The sequence below is a fragment of the Phycomyces blakesleeanus genome (assembly GCF_001638985.1).
Source record: "Phycomyces blakesleeanus NRRL 1555(-) unplaced genomic scaffold PHYBLscaffold_1, whole genome shotgun sequence".
NCBI lineage: Eukaryota > Fungi > Mucoromycota > Mucoromycetes > Mucorales > Phycomycetaceae > Phycomyces > Phycomyces blakesleeanus.
The window spans coordinates 2,701,644-2,723,993 of record NW_017265134.1 but is presented as its reverse complement, the minus strand read 5'-3'; the positions used below and the strand labels follow the sequence as shown (position 1 = coordinate 2,723,993).

At 34.1% G+C, this 22,350-nt stretch overlaps 5 protein-coding genes across 5 annotated transcripts in view; 2 read left to right on the top strand and 3 right to left on the bottom strand.

Annotated features, from left to right (window-relative positions):
- Positions 1-395: 395 nt before the first annotated feature.
- On the bottom strand, positions 396-2,036 carry PHYBLDRAFT_98624 (hypothetical protein; the record flags this gene model as incomplete). The annotated part of the gene is made up of 3 exons (XM_018444062.1): positions 396-1,008; positions 1,106-1,174; positions 1,654-2,036. Coding segments are annotated over 3 exons (1,065 nt in total), but the record flags the coding sequence as incomplete, so codon positions are not given.
- A 1,157-nt stretch (positions 2,037-3,193) lies between these two features.
- Positions 3,194-4,097, bottom strand: PHYBLDRAFT_157064 (hypothetical protein). The gene is made up of 3 exons (XM_018433557.1): positions 3,601-4,097; positions 3,467-3,505; positions 3,194-3,348 (listed from the first exon to the last, which is right to left on the bottom strand). Exons 1-3 carry the CDS (start codon positions 4,063-4,065, stop codon positions 3,313-3,315), a joined length of 540 nt encoding a protein of 179 aa, XP_018299120.1. The 5' UTR covers positions 4,066-4,097; the 3' UTR covers positions 3,194-3,312.
- Positions 4,098-6,927: 2,830 nt separating this feature from the next.
- PHYBLDRAFT_138621 (hypothetical protein) lies at positions 6,928-10,313 on the bottom strand (the record flags this gene model as incomplete). The annotated part of the gene is made up of 6 exons (XM_018430034.1): positions 6,928-7,564; positions 7,728-7,804; positions 7,875-7,953; positions 8,032-9,915; positions 10,028-10,160; positions 10,295-10,313. The coding sequence occupies 6 exons, from the start codon at positions 10,311-10,313 to the stop codon at positions 6,928-6,930; spliced, it is 2,829 nt and encodes a 942-aa protein (XP_018299119.1).
- A 3,933-nt stretch (positions 10,314-14,246) lies between these two features.
- On the top strand, positions 14,247-15,002 carry PHYBLDRAFT_178854 (hypothetical protein). Its single transcript, XM_018438050.1, has 2 exons — positions 14,247-14,356; positions 14,512-15,002. The coding sequence occupies exons 1-2, from the start codon at positions 14,265-14,267 to the stop codon at positions 14,678-14,680; spliced, it is 261 nt and encodes an 86-aa protein (XP_018299118.1). The 5' UTR covers positions 14,247-14,264; the 3' UTR covers positions 14,681-15,002.
- Positions 15,003-21,715: 6,713 nt separating this feature from the next.
- PHYBLDRAFT_62128 (hypothetical protein) overlaps positions 21,716-22,350 on the top strand; it is a gene marked incomplete at both ends in the record, with an annotated part of 2,110 nt that continues 1,475 nt past the window's right edge. The window contains 2 exons of the mRNA XM_018440906.1: positions 21,716-21,825; positions 21,946-22,003. Coding sequence (XP_018299117.1) covers positions 21,716-21,825; positions 21,946-22,003 — 168 coding nt within the window. The remainder of the gene's footprint in view (positions 21,826-21,945; positions 22,004-22,350) is intronic.

Below are 22,350 nucleotides of genomic sequence, written 5' to 3'. Positions count from 1 at the left end.
TACAGATTGTGTTTGTATCGATGAAAAAGAAAGAAAGTATAAAATAATGGTAATATATAATATATAATGATAAAATAAATAATAGAAAGAAAAGAAGTATGATTATTGAAAGGAGGGGCTGCATGATTTATATTTTCTTTAAAAAAAGAAAGAAAATTAAAAGAAAGAGAGAAAAGCTTAATGATGTGTGTGTAAGGAAAAAACAAACAAACAAGTAAACAAGTCGTCTTCTTCTTTTTCTTCTTTTTTTTTTATTGTGCCATCTCTAATGGCGTGCTTTTCCTTCTCCAGGATGGTTGAATGGTACTGAGGCGCTTGCTCAGGGATGCAGTCAGGGATGGTTTTTTGGATATCGATTTGTTGTTCATTTTTGCCTTGTGCTTTCTCTCTAATTCTTGAAGGCTTTTCAAGGCTTGCTCGTTACCGTGGTTTGCTGCTCGTGTGTACCACATCTTGGCTTCGTCTCTATCTGGAGGTCTTCCGATTCCAGCCAGGCAAAAGTAACCAACTGCATATTCAGCCTTTGGGAGTTGTTTTTCAGCTGCCTGGAGCGCCCAATCATAAGCCGATTCTTCTGAAATGTCGATAATCTCAGGTACGCCGACCATGTACCAGGCAGACATTGCCAGGCAGGCCTCGGCGTGTCCTTGTTCGGCGGCGTCGCTGTAGTATGATACCGAAAAGCGAGCGTTTGGCTGGCAGCCCAACAGCCCAAATTCGTAACATTCGCCGAGTCGAAATGCGCTTGGGGGGTAGTGTAGATTGGCAGCTTGTTTGTAGAGCTGGACGGAATACGAATGGTCCGCAAAGATGAAGGACGGGATACCGCGCTCGTGCAAGAGCCCTAATTCGTGCAGCGCGTGCGGGTATTCTACAGTTGCACCCTCTGCAGATCTTTTGAGCCACTTGTGTGCATCTCGGACATTGCGGGTCATTCCCAGGTTCCCATGTAAATCGGCAAGTCCAAGTCTGTACATTGCACCAGGATGGTTGAGTGAAGCCGCTCTCCTGTCAAAATATAGCAAAATAATTAGCGCCTTTTTAAATCAAAGAAAAAAAAGAAAAAAAGAAGGGTATTACAATTTATATTCTTTTTTTTTTATACCTGTAAAATTGTACAGCCTTTGCCTTGTCTTTTCGACAACCAAGTCCATCTTCATAACACTTTGCCGATCTGATTTTTTTTTAAAAAGAGTTATATGGTAACAGGTTTACAATTGTGACGATGGTGATAGGCAATAGTAGTGACATTAACATTATATTGACGGTGGCGGTAGTTATGGTGATGGTAGTTATGGTGATGGTAGTCATGGTAATTGATTGACGATTGATGATTAATAAACAAGCGAAGAAAAAGGAAAAGGAAGAAGAAGATTAGGTTTATACACATACAAAAGAAAAATAGAAACAGCTAAGGTTCTCAAATACTTCTTGGTAGGACAATTTTTTCCAAACTGATGTTGTTACATTGTTCACTCAAATATAATACAATTCACCATGTTTATATACATATATATACATATATATATATATACTTTCTCTTATTCTTATTCTTATTTGATTCTTATTTCTTCTTCTTTTTCGTTCCACGTGCAATTATGTATATAGTATAATATAAAATAAAAGAATTTGATTTCTTTTTCTTTTTCTTACCGATACGCGGCATCTGCGTGGTGATGCTTAGCAGCTTGTACAAATAAAGGAAACGCCTTTGAAAAGTCTGACTTGTTGTTTTTGTCAAGCATGCCCGATGCGTACATGTTACCTAGATAATACTGCGCTTCAGAATGACCGCGCATGGCAATTGGCCTCAGAGTCTTTTCGGCCTCTTGCAGATATGCGTGCCGAGAGTCTGGGGCAGCCTCGAGATCCTCTTTCTGTAGTCGCTGCGCAGCCTCGACAAGAAAGGTTGCAAAATCACACTGGACATCTGGATTATTGGTACGCTTTGCATTGTCTCGGTACATGCTGAGGGTCTTTGTGTAGGACAGTAACTCAGCCTGCGAGCCTGGCTTTAGATGGGAATGGGTCAGCAATCGCTCCGAAGTCAGCGAAGATTGCGAGCCCGACAGAGAACGAACATTTGTTGCGGTTGTGTTTGTGGGACTAGAGATATTGTCGATGCTGTTGTTGCTTCGATGACTGGCACCACCACTTGCCGGGGTTATGGGCGATGCAGGAGAAGCCGAACTTGAGCTTGAGCCTGACGCTGAAGCTGATTCTGGAGATGAAGATAGATTATCATCAAGAGATGTCTGGCTAGAGTTCTGTTGTCCAGGAATGATATTGATGCTGATATTAGTACTGTCATTTGTGTTGCTTCTGTCGCGACGTGTGGAGGATTTTGGGCCAAGTAGAGGGGAATCGGGAGGTGTATTTGGTACACCAAACTTTGTCTCTGGCTGAGATGTTGGTTCTATTGGTTGCTGTGGCTTGTCTTGAGCCAGGGAACGGTAGTGGTCGACTCTTTGTTGGATATCTTCGACAAACATTTGATAAAGATGCTTTTTTTCTTATGATTATTTTCAAATAAGTAAAAGAAGAAGAAAAAAAAAGGTATATAATATTTATATGTGTATGTTTTATATTTATAAAAATAAAATTTCAAGAAGAGGAAGAAGAGGAAGAAGAGGAAGAAGAGGAAGAAGAGGAAGAAGAAGAGGAAATGAAGGGTTTGGTCGGGTAAGTGGCAAAAAAATAGGGCGGTTTTATTCTCAAATGGATGCTAATTATATATATATATATATATACATCTATCTATCTATATTCGCAAGATGAATGTTGCATTAGAAGGCGATTCGTGGTGGCACACTTGGTCTTTCTAAAAAAAGAATATAAATATATATATCCATATATATAAATTTATATATTATATATATATATAAAAATGTAGATATTATTCTATACACTACAGTATAGTATAATAAATTACTACTACTACTACTATTATTATATTTGGTAAGAAAAAGCCTCCGTCATCAGATGTTGTTTAATGTTAATACCAAAAAAAGAAAGAAAGAAAAAGGATGCATAGATATATGGTTTTCACATTTGTGTGTAGTGCGTACATACATACACACATACATAGATACATACATAGATACATACATACATACATATTGGAATATTAAATCTCATGATAAAATATATATTACAATGGCAGAGGCTTTTATTTTATATTTTAATTGGTTGGGTCTGTGTTGTCTCATGTCTTTGCATTTATTTTTTTTAATCATTCAAAGAATAAGGCTATTCTTTCTTATTAATACATAATATATAAAATATATATCTCCAGATAATTTGATCATAGTCCTAATCAACACTTGGCTTGTTGTTGGTATAATGGTGCTAAAGTATAAAAAAAAACATGTACGTATTTGTGTGCAAATGTTAGCATCGATTGAATTGAATATTTTATAGATATATATATATAGTATAGTATAGTATAGTATAATATAATACTTACAGGAAGTGATTGGGTCTCATTCTTGGTTGTGCTCCATCGCTATCAGATGAATATATAATCGAGATAAGTCAAAGTTGGCTTAAATGTTGGAAAACAATAAAGAAACAAACAAACAAACTAAATTACTTTCTTACCTTTGCTTTGGATAATCTAAGGAGAACGAGAGCAAGAACTGCCATCGCAAGCAACATAGCACTTGTGGATGGGTACCACACACCTTCATTGGCTGACTCAACCGTAGCACTGTGATCATAGTAACCAGCCGGATCCACTGGGGGAAAGAAATTTGTGTTCTTATTATTATTGCCCGGAATTCCATCGGCCAGCCTGTCAAAGCTAGACTTGTCCTCTGTACCGACGTCAGTGTCATCCATTGGTTCAAATAGATCGTTTTCAAGTATCACATCAGAATCAAAATCAGCACCAGCACCAGCGCCAGAGCCAGAACCAGCGCCAGAATCAGAGCCAGGACTCTCAAGACTTTCTCCAGATCCTTCATCAATCAACTCATCCATAAGCAACTCGGTATCCAGCTTTTCATTGTTGAATAAAGCACCATCATCCTCAAGCTCTGCTGTGCTGGTTGTACTAGAGTCCATTTCTGTTTCTGTCTCTGGGTCTGGGTCTATTGTAGAGTCTCCAAACAGTTCATCTTCTGTGCTTTCATCGGCCAGACTATCCGAGACCAACTCCTCCTCCAACAACAAGTCTTCGGCTGTTGGCAATTGTTCAAAATCCTGGTCACCTCCAGCTAGTAGTAGTTCTTCCTCTACTGGAAGTTCATTCTGTCCTTCTTCTTGAACAGGGTCCTCGGCCAAAAGTTCATCTTCATAGTCCTCACTGTCTTTTGCCTCAAAAGGTTCATAGTCTGGGTCAATTTCATTATCATTATCAGTATCCACCCCAGTGTTAGAGTCAGAGTCAGATTCAGTAAGATGATCATTCTTATCATACTCTGTGGGCAAAAGTCGGTCTTCTTGACCATAATTGTAATTGTGTTCATATGCATTCTCCGACTTCATCATCTCCCAATCGTTTTCAGTTGGGCTCTCGAGATCTTCAACATCTTTGAGATTGTCAACATCCTCGAGATCTTCATCAATAGCAGCAGGAGTAGTAGTAGTGGTGGTGGTGGCGGCCGTGGTGGTACTTTCGTCAGGTTGAGTAATACCTTCTGGCATGAGTGTGTCTTCTAACTCTTCTGCAACATCCCACTCGGAACCATCCTCCACCACCTCGCCGTCGTCATTCATTTTGTTGGTTGTGCCTTGGTTGTCCAGGGTCTGATCCAAAGTTGACCATGTGTTTTCTGACTCCTGATTGGTGGGTATGGACTTTATATTTTCTTCAACAGTGAGTGGCAAGAACCTGTCTGTGGCATCGATTTTCCCATCCCATAATCCTTCGTCTTCTAAAGATGGTACCGAGGAGGATTCTGGTTCTAATGATGATGATGATGATGATAATGCTTCTAATAATAATGACGAGGATGACGTGGATAATAATGCCGATGATAATGAGGATTCGTCTTCCTTTTCTGAAGGAATAAGCTGGTCAGGAAGACTGGCCTCAAGAATAGTGTCGTTTTCGATGATATTGTTCAGAATTTCGTCTACAGCAGGGTCTGTTGGGAGAGAGTCTGCAGCGGCAGCAAAGATATCGGCGGCTTTGTATTCATCAGTATCAGAGTCCCCAAAGATACTGTCCTCTAGACCACTTGATTGTTCTCTAGGATCGTCAAGGGTGTCTTTTGAAGTATCAGTGACCACAACAATGGTTTCGGTAGTGTCTTCTGGGAGATCTGTCGATTGAGCTTCGGCTGATGTGGCTGATTCAGGATTGACGTAGATGGCATCTCCTTCAGGGTCAACAAATGGTGGAGCAGGAGCAGCTGTGGCCAAAGTGGCAAGTGCGCTGATAAATACAAGACGAGAATGCATACGAAAGAGTGGGATGTTCTTTTATTTTGTTTTCTTTACTGTGGTTTCTATTATGTATCCCTTTGATTCACAAACAACGATATATATATATATAATTGTGTATATAATAGAAAGGACTTTTTGGAATCTTTGGGTGAGTCCAAAAAAGAAATAAGAAATAAAGAAGAAAAAAATTAGTTTTACCGTGGTTTGAATATTGTGACACGAAACTATTGGGAATTAGGAATTCTAAATTATAAATTGTAAATTAGGAAATCAAGAATTATACAAGAATTATATACACCGTAGTAGCTATACCAAGAATTGCAAGAATTCTTACCCTTTTATTACTGCTATTTACTACAATAAATTAGGTTTTTTTTGTAGAACAAACTAACCAAAGAAGTATAATGATAACAATATATAGTACTAATGGTACTATTAGTAAATTCTAATAGAAAAAGGAATAAAATAAAAATAATGACGCTTTATTTAAACCAAACAAAAGAATATTGGATTTGATTATAGTTTCTTTTGTTATTATTAACATTATTACTATTTACAATCTAAACAAAATAAATGGTTAAAATCGCCAAGACTTACTTGTTAATTTACTAAGCATTGTTTTGGTATATCTCTGTTATTTCATATTCTTCGCCATAGAGCTAGACTTTATCCATGTGGCTATGCATCTTTAAAGAGATAGATATAGAGAGATATTACAATTAGTAATAGTAGTAAAAAAAAACACTATTTAATTAGTCTCTCGCACTTTTCTCCTTTTTCTTTTAACCAATGAAAATCCAAACTTTGGACTTATTAGTGTCATTTATATATATTTAACCAATGAGTTGCTTTAAATATGACAGAGCTAAGCTGCTTTTAGGTATAAATATATATATGTACATTTCTTTGGTAACCTTTGTATCGGGTCAAAATATTGCATAAATAAATATTCTTAAAGTGAATGAATTAGTTTTCATACTTTATTTATGGTTTTTATTGTGAGTTAAAATAATATTAATAAAAAAAATATGTAAAGAAGAATAGGAAAATAGACGTACATGCATGCACACATACATATATGTAAATTTAACCTTTCTTTCTCAAGACAAGTCGAATATATTCACAACAACAAAAAAGTATATATATTTTATATATAGTGATACGTATATAATTTACAGAGATTTTCTTTAACAAAAAAGCACAGCACATGGAGTATAATAAATAATAAAGAATTAAGCAAGTAATTAAGCAAGCAAGCAAATAAAATATATGAAATAGAAAGCATGAGGGTGTAGTGTAGTGTAATGTAGTGTAGTGTAGTTTAAAGGGAGGGCATAAAATATTTCTATATCTTTCTTTATATATATATATATATATATATATATATAATGATAAGATAAATAAATAAATTGTTAAATATAATAGTGTAAAAAAAATGTAAATTCTTGAAATTTCTCTGTCTTTCTTTTTTCTTAATATGTACACATGTATAGAATTCTGAATTTTGTCTTTTGTCTTTTCTTTGTTGTTTGATCTTTATGCACTTTCGATTTGAGGCACAGGATGCGACATCGAGGTTGGTCTGTGAGGTGAGGAGGGAGGTGAGGATGTCATTTGGCGTTTGGAAATATGGCCCGGTTCAACATTAGGTTCTTCTGCAACAGGTGTCTGTGACGTCCGGCGTGATGTTATAGGTGACTCTGATGTTGGCAGATTACTACTACTGTTGTTGTCGTTGTTGTTGTTGGTGGTGATGTCATTGGTGTTATTGTTATCATTATCATTTTGATTGTAATTGTGGTTGTGGTTGTGGTTGTGGCTGTGAATATGGCTATGACTGTAACTGTAGCTGTGATTGTTTGGTCCCATAGGTGATGACGATGACGATGACGAAACGGCTGAAGAAGATGGAGGAGGCAAGACGCGATTGCTAGTCAGACTGTAGTTCACTCCACCATAAAGACCACTCGAAAGCGTCGAGTCGGTCCTTCTTCGGTTACGACCAGGTTTATTGAATCTAGCAGGTTCAAAGGTTTGCCAGACGTACTGTGAGCACTTTGATGCGTTTGGTAAATCTTGAATCATTTTTGCAATTGTATTCTTCCTCAGACCAAAAAAGTCTGGGCCAACCGGATTGTGTCCGTACTCTTGATTACGAATCGCGAAAGCGCGTCTAGAAATAAATGAATAAATAAAGAAATAAATAAATAAATAAGCATTTTAATTTAATTTCATTTAATTTCATTTAATTTATTACTTTTTACCAGTAGCTATTACTATTACTACTATTCAAAAACGAAACAGTTTTTTCTTTCTTTTATATATATATTTCTTACCTAACAATAATAGTCCACACAGTAGTCGGTGTAGGCCCTGAATAAGTCATTGGGCAGTCATCAGCAGTAACTTCAAACTAAAAGAAAATGTGAAAGATGCATTTAATTTACATTTTTACATGTATAAAAATTATCTATCTATTTTACCTTTGGTTCTCTTCCATTGTCTAGAATACAACATGTATACTGTGTATCGCTCTTTGGGTCAACCATACTACGATACCACCTAACAACAATTTCAAATCTTGTTTAGAAATGCTAGTGGTAACAACTACAATAGAAACAGAAGCACTAATTTACTTACTTGCGTACAGTGTAATTAACAGGGTAGATGTAACGTTGGTTGTGATATGCCGGTCGGTCCCACACAACGTTACCAAGGTCAACCACCGTCCATGAATCAATTTCGACAGGCAAGATGTAGTCTCCTCGATCATCACGGTCGACCTCGTAATAAGTACGAATTGTAGTACTAATCTGTTGTTGTTGTTGCTGCTGCTGCTGTTGTTGTTGTTGTTGACTGGACTCTGGACTATTTTTGCTCTCAACTGGCATAATGAGCGGGTTCTTTTTTCTCTTCTTGTTGCTAGGCGCGTAGATAACAGGAATGATGCTATTGTTGGTATTGGCATTTTTGTCATGCAAACTGATTCCTAAAGGCCGAGGTGCACCAAACTGGTGAATAGTATTGGTTTCAGAGCCTTCTTGCTGAGTCCTCAAGTAGCCTGGTGCTTTACCTCCCAAGCTTCGACGTTCATACTGCTCAGAAAGACGACGTGGGGGTGAGTGCAGATAAGCTTGGTCATTATTACTAGTATTATTATCATTATCATTATTATTATCATTATTGTTGTTGTTATTGGTGGAGGTAGTGGTGCTTGTATTAGTAGAGGCAGTAGTAGATGTAGTATTATTAGGATTATGACCAGGAATATCTGTGGTGGCAGTAATAGCAGTAGCAGAGGGAATAGTAGTAGTAGTAGTAACAGCAATATCAGTAGTAGTAACACTATTAGGGTCGGCTGATGTGATTGGGAGCGGTAAATGTATTGGTGTTCTATGTTCATGATAATGAGGACGTCTGATTTGATTGTAAAGTTCTGATTGATGCCCGTCTTCAGGTCTACGGGCCAGTAGTAGGTGTGGTAGTTCGTTGTCACCATCTCGCGGAGTATTGCCAGGTGTGCTGAGATAAGGTTTGAAGTTCTGAGGCACAGAGCCGAGGGACGGGGGCGGGGATATTCTGGCTCGGTTGTAGTTGTGTAGGGTCGGAGCACGAGAAGGGTTTGAGTGGGGAAATATAGGCTCTGGTCGACAGAGCTGTGTTGATACTGGTGCTGGTGCTGGCGCTGGTGCTGACGTGGCTGTGGCTGTGGCTGTGGCTGCTGGTGTAGCTGTGGCTGTGGCTGTGGATGTAGATGGTGTAGACTGGCCCTGTCTTGAGGGTGTAAGGTTTGATATGGATGGGAGAGGTGGCGATGGCGAGAGAGATGTAATAGGAGATTGTTGCTTTTGCTTCAGGTACCGATCGAATTCGGTGTCGCTGGTTCGTTCAAATTGGTGTTGATGTTGATGCTGGTGTTGAATAGGCCGTAATTGATGCCCATAGATACTGGTGTCTGAAGTGTAGCTGTTGCGTTTGTTACTGGGATTGAGGTTAAGATTAGGGCTGTGAGCGTGAGCATGGGGTTGAGCGTGAGATTGTGGTTGTGTGGGAGGCTGTGCGATACTGTGAAAGTGAGGGTGAGGTTGGGTGTAAGTGTGAACAGGAGATAGGCTAGGAGGGCTTGGGTGTTTGAGGGACTTCCATGGTGGAGATAATTGTTGTTGTTGTTGTTGTTGCTGTTGTTGCTGTTGTTGTTGCTGTTCAAAACCACATGAACATGGTTGAGATGGCGAGTGGGCTAGATTTGAAAAGGTATCAAAGTTTTGGGATTTGAGAGCACTGTAAAAGTCTTGTTTGGACCACTTGAGGGTTGGTTGTAATTCGATGTGTGTTACTAATGATGTGCGGTCTGCTTCAATGACTTTTCCATGAACGAATTCTTGAGCAGATTCTGGTGCCATAACCCAGGACATCAAGCCATGGCCCTCCCAGACAAAAGAGCTTGGCTGGTCTATTGGGCCAGATTCTTCATAATTGACAGTGTAGATGGACAAATCGTGATTTCTACAAATCATGTCGGGGCTTTGACAGATACAAAAAGGTAAGAAAGGTAAGAGGTAAGCCAATGAACAATATCAATATCACGTGTGTACATTCACACACATATAAATAAAATATATAGATTATTTCTAACCTTGATGAGCATATTGCCCAGACGCATTGTTTGAGTGAAACCGGAACAACTGATTCGTTTGTGATATCTGTGGCGATTTGAAATGTAGCCAGGCGTGTGGTTGAGGATCCTCTTACTGAATAGTATACTTTGACTAGATAAATATATTATATATATATACAAATATATAAATATATAATTATTTAGGTATTTATATACGTATGCAATGCACTTGTGTATTGTAGGTATTTAAATAACAACAATAGATATATTGATAATTATTGTTACCTTTGAGATTCTTAGACATTTTACACAAAATTAAATATATTGCATATATTTATATACATACATACATAAATTATAACTTATTATTATTAACTCTTAGTAATTCTTAGTAATTTTCTTAGTAATAATTGTACATAGAAAAAAAAAGAGTAAAAGAGTAAAAGAGGTATAAAAATTGGAGCAATTTTTGGTACAAATAATAATAATAATAGAGAGAGAGAGAGAGAGAGGAAGAGAGAGAGAAAGAGAAAAGAAGAAAAGAAAAGGGAAATATAAAATATATATTAAAAAAAAAAAACAAAAAAAAACTTGTTAAGCTTGGTCTTCTTACTCGTAATAATATTCTTATTTTCTCTTTACTATTTGAATATATAGGCACAAAGTAGGTCAATGTGTTTCAATACTAAACTCCCCAGTGATCTGTATTTGGTTACCTTGGTGATTTGAATTTATCTTCCCCTTTATTTGCTTTCTAGTCATATTTCTACCCCGAAGGTATCATCAATGGGTCCGAGTATTTTCGGGAAAGATAGATATTTTTTGTATATATAAAAAGGTTTAAACTCTAATAAGAAACATATGTCTTACAAGAAATATGTACACACACACACACACACATGCATACATACATATATACATATATACATATATACATATATACATACATATATTATAATGTATTATAATATTATATATATATATAAATCAAGTCATCTGGCTATTTGCAAAAAACACACACACACACACACACATATAAATATATGTAAATGTAATAGTACAATAATTGTCCTCAAAATATCAACTGAGAAATTGAAACAAAATAAATAAAGAAAGCACTGTAAATGCATATATGTATATATGTATGTATGTATATATTAATAATTCTGTTCAAACACATTTTTACACGTTTACACATTTACACATTTATACATTTACATGGTAATTGCATTGGATCTACCATCTAAATAAGGAAAGTATATGTTTCCACAGTACATATACATACAAAATACATACAAAATACCACTGATAAACATTTCAAAAAAAAACTTTTTATATATTTGGTTTCCATGTCACACATTTGGCCAATGAAGAAGAGGAGTAGAATATTGGTGGTGATAGTAATTATGCGTGTATGTCTGGGGGAGGAGAAGAAAGAAAGGAAGAAATACGGAAAAATAAGAAGAAGAAAAAAAAAGGGGGGAGTGGAAGGGAAGGGAAAAAAAGGGAAGAGAGATTGGGGGGGGGGGGGGACAAAAAAAAGTGAAAGAAAGAAAATTGTTTAAAGAAGTTTTGGGGATTACTATTACTTTACCATACTACACGTGACAGCAAGAGCCTATGGGCCAAAAGTATAATTATATAATTATATATAAAATATTGCAAGTATTTAAGATTAAAATCCTTTTGATTTTATTTATTTATTTAATGTGAACAAGGTTTGGCTCAACCTGACTTGACTTGACTTTGTTTGGTTTGGTTTGGTTTGTACAATTTGGTAGGCATTATCTTTGACTTTTTGAACTTTGTAGAATAGAAATATTTGTGATCAAATTCAAAAGGCCTAGGTTTGTATATAATTATTGCTTTTCTTTTCTATCTTTATTTATTTATTTATTTATTCACGCGCATGAAATACACTTTTATTTTATATTATTAGTATATATAATTTAGTATCCAAATAACTGGACCTCACTTAAAAATGTCTAATGATGTGTAACATTCAATATTGGTACAATTCTTCTTCTGTTTGGTACAAATAAGCAACATTTGTATAAAAGTGGGTATATATATTTTCTTTTGATGGAGTGGTCATAATCTGTGTGTTCTTGAGTCTATAAGGATTTATTGTATTATATATTGTCAAGTGTGTGGGACAACATGTAGCAACTAATGTAAGTAGTAAGTAGTAGCTATGGAAACATATATACATACATATGTATATATAAAAGTAAAATCTATATTAGGAAAGCAAGTCACACAAACTGATTTTTTTTTATAAAACAAAAAAAAATTATATAGAATCCTTCTACCCCGCTCCCAAATGACTGGAGAAAATTATTCATTTGTTCAATAGTAATCAGATTTTTACTGATTATGGAACAAGAAGCGCTGTGTAGATGCTGATTGTGTAAAGTGTACAAAGGTGGAGTTGAAGACCAAAAAAAAAAAAAAAAAAACGGGTTAGATAGTCCGTGCGAACAATAACTGAAAAAATATACATGTGTGTGTGTATCACACGTTGCACTAATGGTATATTTAATGCCTCTTCCTATTCTTCCTCTTAGTATTGCTTTACGATCTTATTGGAATGCCAAGCAGAACAAGAGAAAATAAAGACATGACAATATTATAGTATATATTGATAAAAGCGCAAAACCGCAAACTTAAATCTAGATGATACAATAGGATGTTCAAATTAGACTTCTTTTATTCGAATAATAAAATATATATATATGATGATGAGCATCAATCATTTTATTACTATTTTCATTTATTTAATTGCTTATGCTTAGCAGAATATTTAACATCAATATGAGAGTTATTAGCTACAAATATCACTAAACACCGAAAGAAAGTTATTCAACAAGTCAACCCTTACTTTCTAGGCAAGATTAGCGTATAAAATATTAATATACATATACATACATGTTCTATTCTATCTAACAATCTGGACCTTTATACACACACATGTATATACTGTGTTGGAGAAAGATAGAGCTAAAGAAATAGAGACAAAGTGTGTAGGTGGGTCTCTAAATTTTGATCCAATTATATATGTATATATATATATATAAATAGCGTCTGCATTTCCTCAGGCATTTTGCAAATAATCCTTCTGGTCCAAAAAAATTCTAATTCATACATGGTTGACCGTTTGAAAGAGAAGTTTGCCAAAAATACATTGATCTGTAGCCGAAGCTCGGCAAAAACTCCATTAGGAAATTCATTCAATTCAATTCAATTCAATAACTTTTATGTATCAATCTACAAAGTCTATAAAGCATCATATTTTTTCTTTACTACCAAGCAAGTGGGCAAGTAAGCAAGTGAGCAATATAGATATAATTATATGCCCGGGCTTTTTCTTTCTCTTTCTTTGTGTGTGGAATTGTGTCTAATTAAATTTCTTGTCTAGAACCAGGGGGTGAAAAATAAAGGAAATACCATGTGTGGGCTATCTTATGAAATGAATTGTAGGGATGATAAAAAAAATCCCTTTCATTATATATATACATATGTAACCACCCCTATTAAGACTAAGAATAACAAAGTAGTGTGATGTTATGCTACTCTATCTACATATCTATCTATATATCCCTCTACCCCTCCGTATAACACACCTACACATAAATAGCAGATAAAATATGTAATACAAATAGCAAATAGCAAATAGCAAATACTTCTTCCGTTTTGTTTAGGGTCTGTTCAATTAAGGAATACAGCACCCAAGAATAAAGACGATCTTCATAAACCAAAAAAGAAAAAGAAAAAAGAATAAGCTCTACACAGAACCAGATCGAAATTTTAAGAAACTTGATAAGATTATAATCGAGAGAATAATGTGAATAGTTTCCATGACGACATTGTAAGGGTGTGTCAATTAGCTTCTTAATTTTTTTTAAAAATAATAATAATAATAATAATCAAAGGGGTGGAAGGAAGGACATGAAGGAGTGTGCAAAGATTTCCTCCTGCATTAGACTCTCTTACTTACTCACACTTACGGATACAAGTAGAATATAAATAAAGAGTCCTTTTTACTATGATTATTCTGAATAGATCCATTTAAGCCAAATTCTTTTCGTTGGATAGTTAGCAAGTTGGTAAACTAATTTGCTAATTAAGTTTCTATACATATATATATATATATATCTTGTGGGTGTAGATAAATAGCTACAAATACTCTACATCCTTCTTCTTCTTCGTTTTCTTACTCTTCTTTACTTATCTTCCAGACTACTTTACAGCCGCCATGAAATTCTACTTGTTCCTACTCTCGGTCCTACTTTTGACCATCTTTGGTACCCAAGTCTGTATTGCCGAAGATCCTGCTCTTCTAGAAGGGTAAGATTTCTTTTTCTCTCTTTTTTCTTTTGGTGGTGAAATGACAACATCTTTATCATAATTAATTAAGTAAATAAATAAATAAATCTCTATCTCTTTCTTTTTGTTAATCCATTGTTCCGCGCATGTTCTTTTGTGCCACCTTACACCAATAGACAAGGAACCATTGCCGACGATATAAAAAAGTTCGAAAGCCGTCCTTCCCTCATTGATCGTCTGGCCCTTGAAAGAGAGCAGCGCCAACAGAAAGCACAAGAACAACCCCAAAAAAGACGTCGATTCGCAAAGAGAGTCCCCGCGGTTCAAGGTCTCAAAAGACAATAATCATACAGTAATTCTAGTGGTCGCATTGGTTGGTGGGATCAGTTCTTTGGTAGAGGTAATGATAGTGGTGGTCGTACTCTTGTGCACTTCCACTCTCAGTACATTTTCAACCCCATGCTCCTATCCCTATCCTATCGTGCTTTTTTTTTGCCCTGCCATGCCATGTCATAAATATCAAGACCAATCTTTTCTGTCTTTCCTTATTTGGGAAAAGAAATTGAGTATTCAAAAAAAAAAGATGAATAATGAATTTGTAAGCTCTCATGAGTTTGTTTGTTAATAAAGATCGTTGTACATAAAAAAAATAATGTACATTTCTTATATATATATATAAAGACACCAATAGTTATATTTAGTGTGTATGCATATGTGTATATAATGCATATTTTTATCAGCGATAAATATATATATATAAAAGTATCACAGCCTGATAATCTAAAGAGGTAGTTTAGTACTCATACAATTTTATGTGAAACACTTGTTATATATTTTTGTGTACACCGTCAAACTTCTTGTTCCAAAAATGTGGTGCTGTTTAGTAAACATTTTTTTTTAAAATGATAATAATAATAGGCAGTTTTTGGATTTCAAGTGGTGAGACCGTAAGCTTCTTGGACATAAGTGGGAAAAAAGCACAAGAAGAAGAAGAAGAAGTAAAAAAAAAAAAAAAGGGGGAGAAATCTTGAGGGAATACAGATAATTTTAGAAGAATGGTAGGAAAGTTAAGAGGTAAATAAATTAGTATGAGTACACACCATATATTCCTTGTATTCAAAAGATGTACAGGGTTATTGTTGTTCTTTCTTTTTCTATCGATCTATATTTGAAGTTGAAGTTGACGGGATGGGAAGTTGGGTGGGCTCAAAAAGGTATGTAGTCCAAGGTACTGGATCAGAATATAAATCACTGTATTTTTATTTATTTATTTATTTATTTATTTATTACTCTCTTAAGACGTAATATATTAACAGAAATTAATGGTACAAGAAATAAAGGAAGATTTGAACAGAAATAATAATAAAATATGATATGATAGGATAGGGATGTCTTTAAGATTTCTATTTTATTTTATTAGCCTATAAAATACATGTAAAATTCGTGTACCAAAAAAAAATTATTATTACGCCTTTAAATATTAAGCCGGTTGAAATGTTGTGATAACCCACAAAAAGTCATTTTATGATTATGAAATCTCTGTCAAGTCTATGGTTGAGTCCAAGTACCAAGGTAAAATTAGGAAATGAATTTGAAGAGTAAACTACGCACATTTCTTTCCTTCTTTTTTTTCTAGATCTCATCAATATCGGTCTACTGGGTTAAATTGCCCGGGAGATATGCTTGTACAACCTACCAGGAAATTAAGCCATTAAATCTTCTTTCTTTCTTTCTAAGCGTTCTATGGAGTTATAAAGGCGAAATCTGTAGCAATTTTTTATACGTGAAGTTTGTTTCAATTTCATTAGATTTTCTTTCATAGCACTAGCAGCAGAAAATGTGAAGCAGTGTTATCGGAATATAGGATGTCTTTCTTTTTTTATTGAGTAATTGTTAAGTATTCCCGCGCCACTTCTTTTGTGTAAATATGTTTCAATATTCTTTTGACACAGTTTGGCTCTTTAGGATGTGTGTTTAAAAAAAAACAAATATATATATATTTACATAATATTTTATACAAACTTCTATTTCTATTGGTTATTAAAAAGGAGTTTATATTTCACTGTCAGGGTAACAAGTCTTTTTTTTTTTTCTTCTTTGTCACATTAGTTAAACAAAGCCTACATATTATACAAGTTAATTTGACACAATATACTTGACTATGTATAGATATGAAATAAGAGACACATAGAAGATGTGTAGATAGTGAATTGTGAGTGGTTTGAGTAATTTGTGTATTTGTGCTTGTAGATACTTCTCACACTGGCTTTTAAACCAAAATATGGTTTTTTTTTATATAAAAAAAATGGAAGAAAAATGTGCACTTTATAAGAACACATATTGGCTTAAAAAAAAAGGATCATTTTTGTGTGTGTATGTGTGTATTTATGTGGAGCCAATTATTAAGGATTGTCAAACTTGCCACAAACAGACTTTGGTTGACGTACACAGTTGTCCTTCAAAAGAATTAAACCAAAAATAAAAAAAAATTAAAAAAAATGACCTAGATACGCTATGGGTCAATATTTGTTTATCTTCACTTTTATATACATAAATAAAGAAGAGCTATAGGTATATTAGTAGTTATAGCAGGAGGAATAACTAGTCAAAAATGATTCAGTGAACCTGTTTGTATGAGTACATGTGTCTGTGTACATTATAGACGAACCAAGTTCTTTAAATCCAAATGGTTCTCTCATACACCTAAACCATTTCACCAGAGAAATCACACAAATGATATATAAAATGATATTGTTACACTATCTCAATTTCTGCTCTATTTTGTACCAAAATTTTCAAGACATGAGGACACTGTTATCGCCTACATCATTAGCCACTGTGCAGTGCAAGATATTTGGACTAAAATTTATCGAAACACAAATATGTTGTGTACTGCAGTAAACCAAAACGAATAAATATCATCGAGAATTGAGAGGCATAAAGTAATCAGATTGACGTCTCATTGTTTGTTTGTTGTACTAACACACATATCTTTTGCTGGTTACTCGCTGTAAATCACCTTCCCCCAATAAAGACGAGAGAAATAAAAAGAAGAAATAGTACGGATGAGCACGGAAGACGTGCCTTTATGCTAAACAGTTATCTAATCATCTTTTATACCTTTTAGCTTACAAGTCATATAATTTCTGCTTTGTCTTGCTTTTCCTCGCTTTGTTCTTAAAGTCTAGTAGATTTAGAACAAGTAAAAAGGAGATTTTTTCTGATTTGTCCTGGGTAATTAGTTAACGGTGTAATAAACGGTTGGACAAGATTGTTAACTGTCTCTTGGCAAAAATAAATAAAATAAAAGATTATTTTAAACAAAAAATACACTATCTCTCTTTCTATCTCTTTCTATCTCTCTGTGTGTTTGTATTGAGCAGAATTCACAACATGACATATCCATGTTTAGGATTCTGTAAGACTAAATACATCTGTGTTCATTGGTGCTTAAAAGGATGTAACAGTTTTGGTGAACTAATTACACCCCCATGACATGTATATAACGGATATAGATATTGAAGGCAGTCGATATTAGTGTATAATCATTATGTAGTATATATTCCTATATTGTTCCTATATTGTTCCTATATTGCGATTATTTCGATTATTGCGATTATATGTGTTTGTGATCATTTATACCACTGACACAGTACTACATTATACCTGCCAAACTGACTGTCTGACTGTCTGAATGTCTTTCTGTCTGTCTGTCTACCTGCAGCACCAGTACATTTGTCCAAAGTAAGATAGGCTCCCTTTTTTTCCTTGTGCATTTCTCTCAATGTAATACAAGGTTTCCGGGATATTTTATATAGAAACATACACATAAAAGTATATACAAGAAAAAAAAAGGCTTCACTACCCCCCATAAATATGTTGATTGAACTATATATATATATACTTGTAATAGGCTTGGTGAAACAAATAACCGGTTTTACACCATAAATAGACAAGGGGTTTTTATATATTGATAATTGTCTTTTATAAAAGATGTCGTTTCTTTCTTACAATGGTGCGCAAGACTAGCTTGTATCACAATATTCTACCATAAACCCTTTTTGTATATAATAAAGAGAGAAATGGCCTTATCATTATATTTTTGTTTATTGCGCATATGATTTAGTATAAAGAAATAGGTATGAGTCAATTCAGGCCGTGAAATTTTAACCTGTTCTGATTACGACAACAAGAACAAATATCATATGTGTAGACAAAGATGCCCAACGTTAAGAAATGGAATATCAGTATTTTATTGTATAGATTGAATTCCTTTTTTTCCTGATATATATATACGTTTAATAAAAGCAATTACCACAAATGCAAATACAAATACATATTTCTTCTCAAACCAAATAATGTATGTATAAATGAATGGGCAAGTGGCTTCAAAAGTGAATATGTAGCATATACCAAAAAGGAGAAGAAGAAGAAGAAGAAGAGGTGATATGCATGTTTCTTTAACTCATCAATGGCTGAATGGTTCATAATATATACAGAAATATCGAATGCAAAACAACAAACAAAAAAGACAAATAAGAAGAAACAGTGTTCTTTCGTCGTCTATCATGTGAATAAAAAGAGAGTAATTTGTGGTGATTTTAGGTGATTTTAGGTGACCTTGAGAATCAACTCACAGATCTTCTTGATTAGGCAGCCTCTCCATGGGTATTGGCACGCAAAAGAATAGTAACTGAGAAATGCAGTGACTCTACGTGAAAATGGGTAAAAGTAAATGCTACCTCAAATGCCTTGCTCTTTTTTTTTTGTAAAATAAAATAAAATAAAAATATATCAATAGAGAATACAAGATGTACCTGTTCTTCATTTTTATCCCAAATGTGTTTCAAGTAGTTCCTTGCTTTTTGGTTAACAGTCAAGATTAGTATGTCATAGACGCTCATCCAAAAAAAGAAAGATACACATTTTGCACACATATGTGTTAATTTATTATTGACTCCTGAAACTAGGAGCTATTGCTATTAGAGTTACCTTTGAACAAAAAACAAAAAACAAAATAGATAATAAGAATACTCTAGTAAATCTTTACACACATTTATCCCCCTTTTACTTTAAGAAAACGTAACAGAGAAAAAAAAAGATCTATTCTACCAACAACACATCAAAGTCTACGTCTAAACATATATTTGCTACATTAGAATTCTCAAATAACATTTAGAGAATCTCCTTTTGTGACATAGTATCATACCACAAGAAATACATATAATTATATTATATAGTTTGTATGTAGATTACTAAATGAATAAAACGTTAAGTCAAGTAACACTACTCTTAAAAGCAACATCGTCATTTATTTACTTAATTTATAATAAAAGATTCTTTCCCCCCTCAAGAAAAGGAAAGAAAGAGAAACCTTTGCCAAAAATGAAATCATGATTATGTTGATTTTTAATATCTTGATACATATACATGTACATGGACATGTGCGTGTTTATATATAGTTTGACGGATTTAATATCAATTCATACGTTTGTATATACCAAAAAGTCATATTTGTCAAAGACCCGGTATTTGGGCTTGTAAGTACAAATACCAAACATTAATGTATAGCCCAGTTTCATTTTTCCCTTGTTTGTGTGCGCGTGTATTTTGTGCATGTTCACTCTAAACTCACTCCAAATCTACCCGAAACAGGATACTACATTATTTTAAGTAATCTATAGCCCTTTTTTCACTGCTGACAAGATCGTTGAATAGAAATAGAAATAATAAGGAGATACTAGATACTAGATACATACATAAATATCTAGAATTATAGTCGGTGAACTGTATATAATTCCCTTGATACAAAAAGTACAAAAGGAAAAAACATGCTGCTTTTGTTTAAGGAAAAAAAAAGGTGAAATCATTGATATCAGACAGAAAATGGAACCCAGGATTTGTATCATTCAACATGGATAAATAAAACATATATGTATATTTGCAATTTGTTCATAATAGTTTCTAGCTTTTAAATATATCTTTTAATCGCACACCCTAAAAAAGTATAATCAATTAATCTCTCCAAGGACCACAAACCTGAAACAATAATCTTTGAGTGTTTGTAAACTGGAATATTGCCGTTTTGTACCTAAATGTTTCAAATCTTGCTTGTTTTCCATCTCTTTCTCTTTCTACAATACTAACAATAAATTTGTTTCAATTCATTACCCAGTAAATATCTCCCTCAACAGCACCTGTGAGCAACATAAATGATTATATACACCAAATATTCTCACATTTACCGCTGAAACGATCAAATACTTAATAAAAAAATACTCGTTTTGATCAAATTGACTAAATAAATACAGAAAAACAGCTATATATCCAAATTGGTTAAACAGATAGGGAACAATGAGATCCACCATCTAAAGGTTGTTTGGCATTGATTGCTCAAATATTGGTCAACAATTCTACAATTTTCACACCAAGGAAAATCCATTAATATTGAAATTTGGGTATGACCATCTTTAAATATTGTTATATATATACACAGCCAAAAAATACTTGAATCAAGAAAAACTCTTAATGTAAATATCAGGTTCTGCAATTCTTTTCAGTAAATAGTGCTAGCAAGATAATAAAGATGTGGTAGCCTTTAATATGATTTTGCATTTCCGAGACACAACACTAATACTGTTTCCTATATGCCCGCACACGAATGCTACTAAGGACCTGTAGCTTTAAGCAGCAACTACCACAGGATTCCGCTGCCTCTTTTATTATTATTATTAATTAATTGTGTTAAATATGTATATTTGTATTATACAACTCCCATACTTTTGTATCTTCTATGCATAAAGTGTCAGAGTTTTTCTCTGCTAGAAACCACCACACCTTTATTTTATTTTTTATGAGCTGTTACGAATGTCATGATTTCCTTTGAAATTTCTAACTCTATAAAGTATCATCAGAGCTTCAGTACAGTCAAACTCCAACCAATTCTAAAAGAAATATTACGGACGAGTATGGTGGTACCTAACACACATTTTTTTTCATTTTTTGTTTTTTTAAAGAACGTCAATCGTCACTTCAACTACTTTAACGGAGTTGAGTTTTACGAGTTCCTTTTCAGTGAAGAAGACTAAAGTAAATGAAGCCTTCCATCTACTTTACACATCTCTTGTATCCTTTTATCGCTGATGCGTACACCTGTGAAAAAAAAGAAGGGGGAAAATGCGTGACTATTTTTATATGCATGTGACTACTAGAGCTAAAGACTATGAAAAAAAAAAGCAAAAAGTAAACAAAAAAGGACGCAAAAAACAGAAAAAGACGAGCGACAACGATGCAAAACCTTATTTACCATCAAGAACTACAATTCTGTTCATGCGGATAGCTCATTAGCTTATATATAACTCTCATCATGTTCTTGCAGAAATGAGCTTGTCAGAACATTGCGCATTAAAGATCAATTCTCTATTTTTCTCATTCAGCCTGACGTCCGATGTTGATTCGCGCATCCTTTTAACAGCCACTCATGATAGAAAGTAAGAGTTTTCAGGGTAAAAAACAAAGCGCACACGCGTTTAAAAAATGTTAAGCTCTTTAACGTATCTGATATATATATATACAATCGATGTCTGATCGATTTCCTAGAAATATAATAGATTTTTGACTATTACAAGAATAATAGGAGAGCCTTTTATGGATGATATTAAAAAATATGTATAGTTTTTAGTAGTGAACAATATAAAATACAACAAAGCACAGAGGAAGGGTCTTTATAAAAATTGATTTATTCTATAGGATTTAATAAAGCCTTACAAAAGGAATCACTAGGCAAGATATCTGCTTTACACGCTTGATAGTTATTTTTCTTCTTTGAGCCTCGATTTTTTCAAGCTGTTTGAACGTCGGGGTTTATTATCTTTTGCAGGAATATGCTTTGCTCATAATACAATCCGACTTGCTGTTTGGATAGTCACACTCATGTCAGATATCTCTCGTTAATAATATATGTTTTTAATAAAATGTGTTAGTGTAGACTTGGTCTAATTGTACTTTACTCTTAA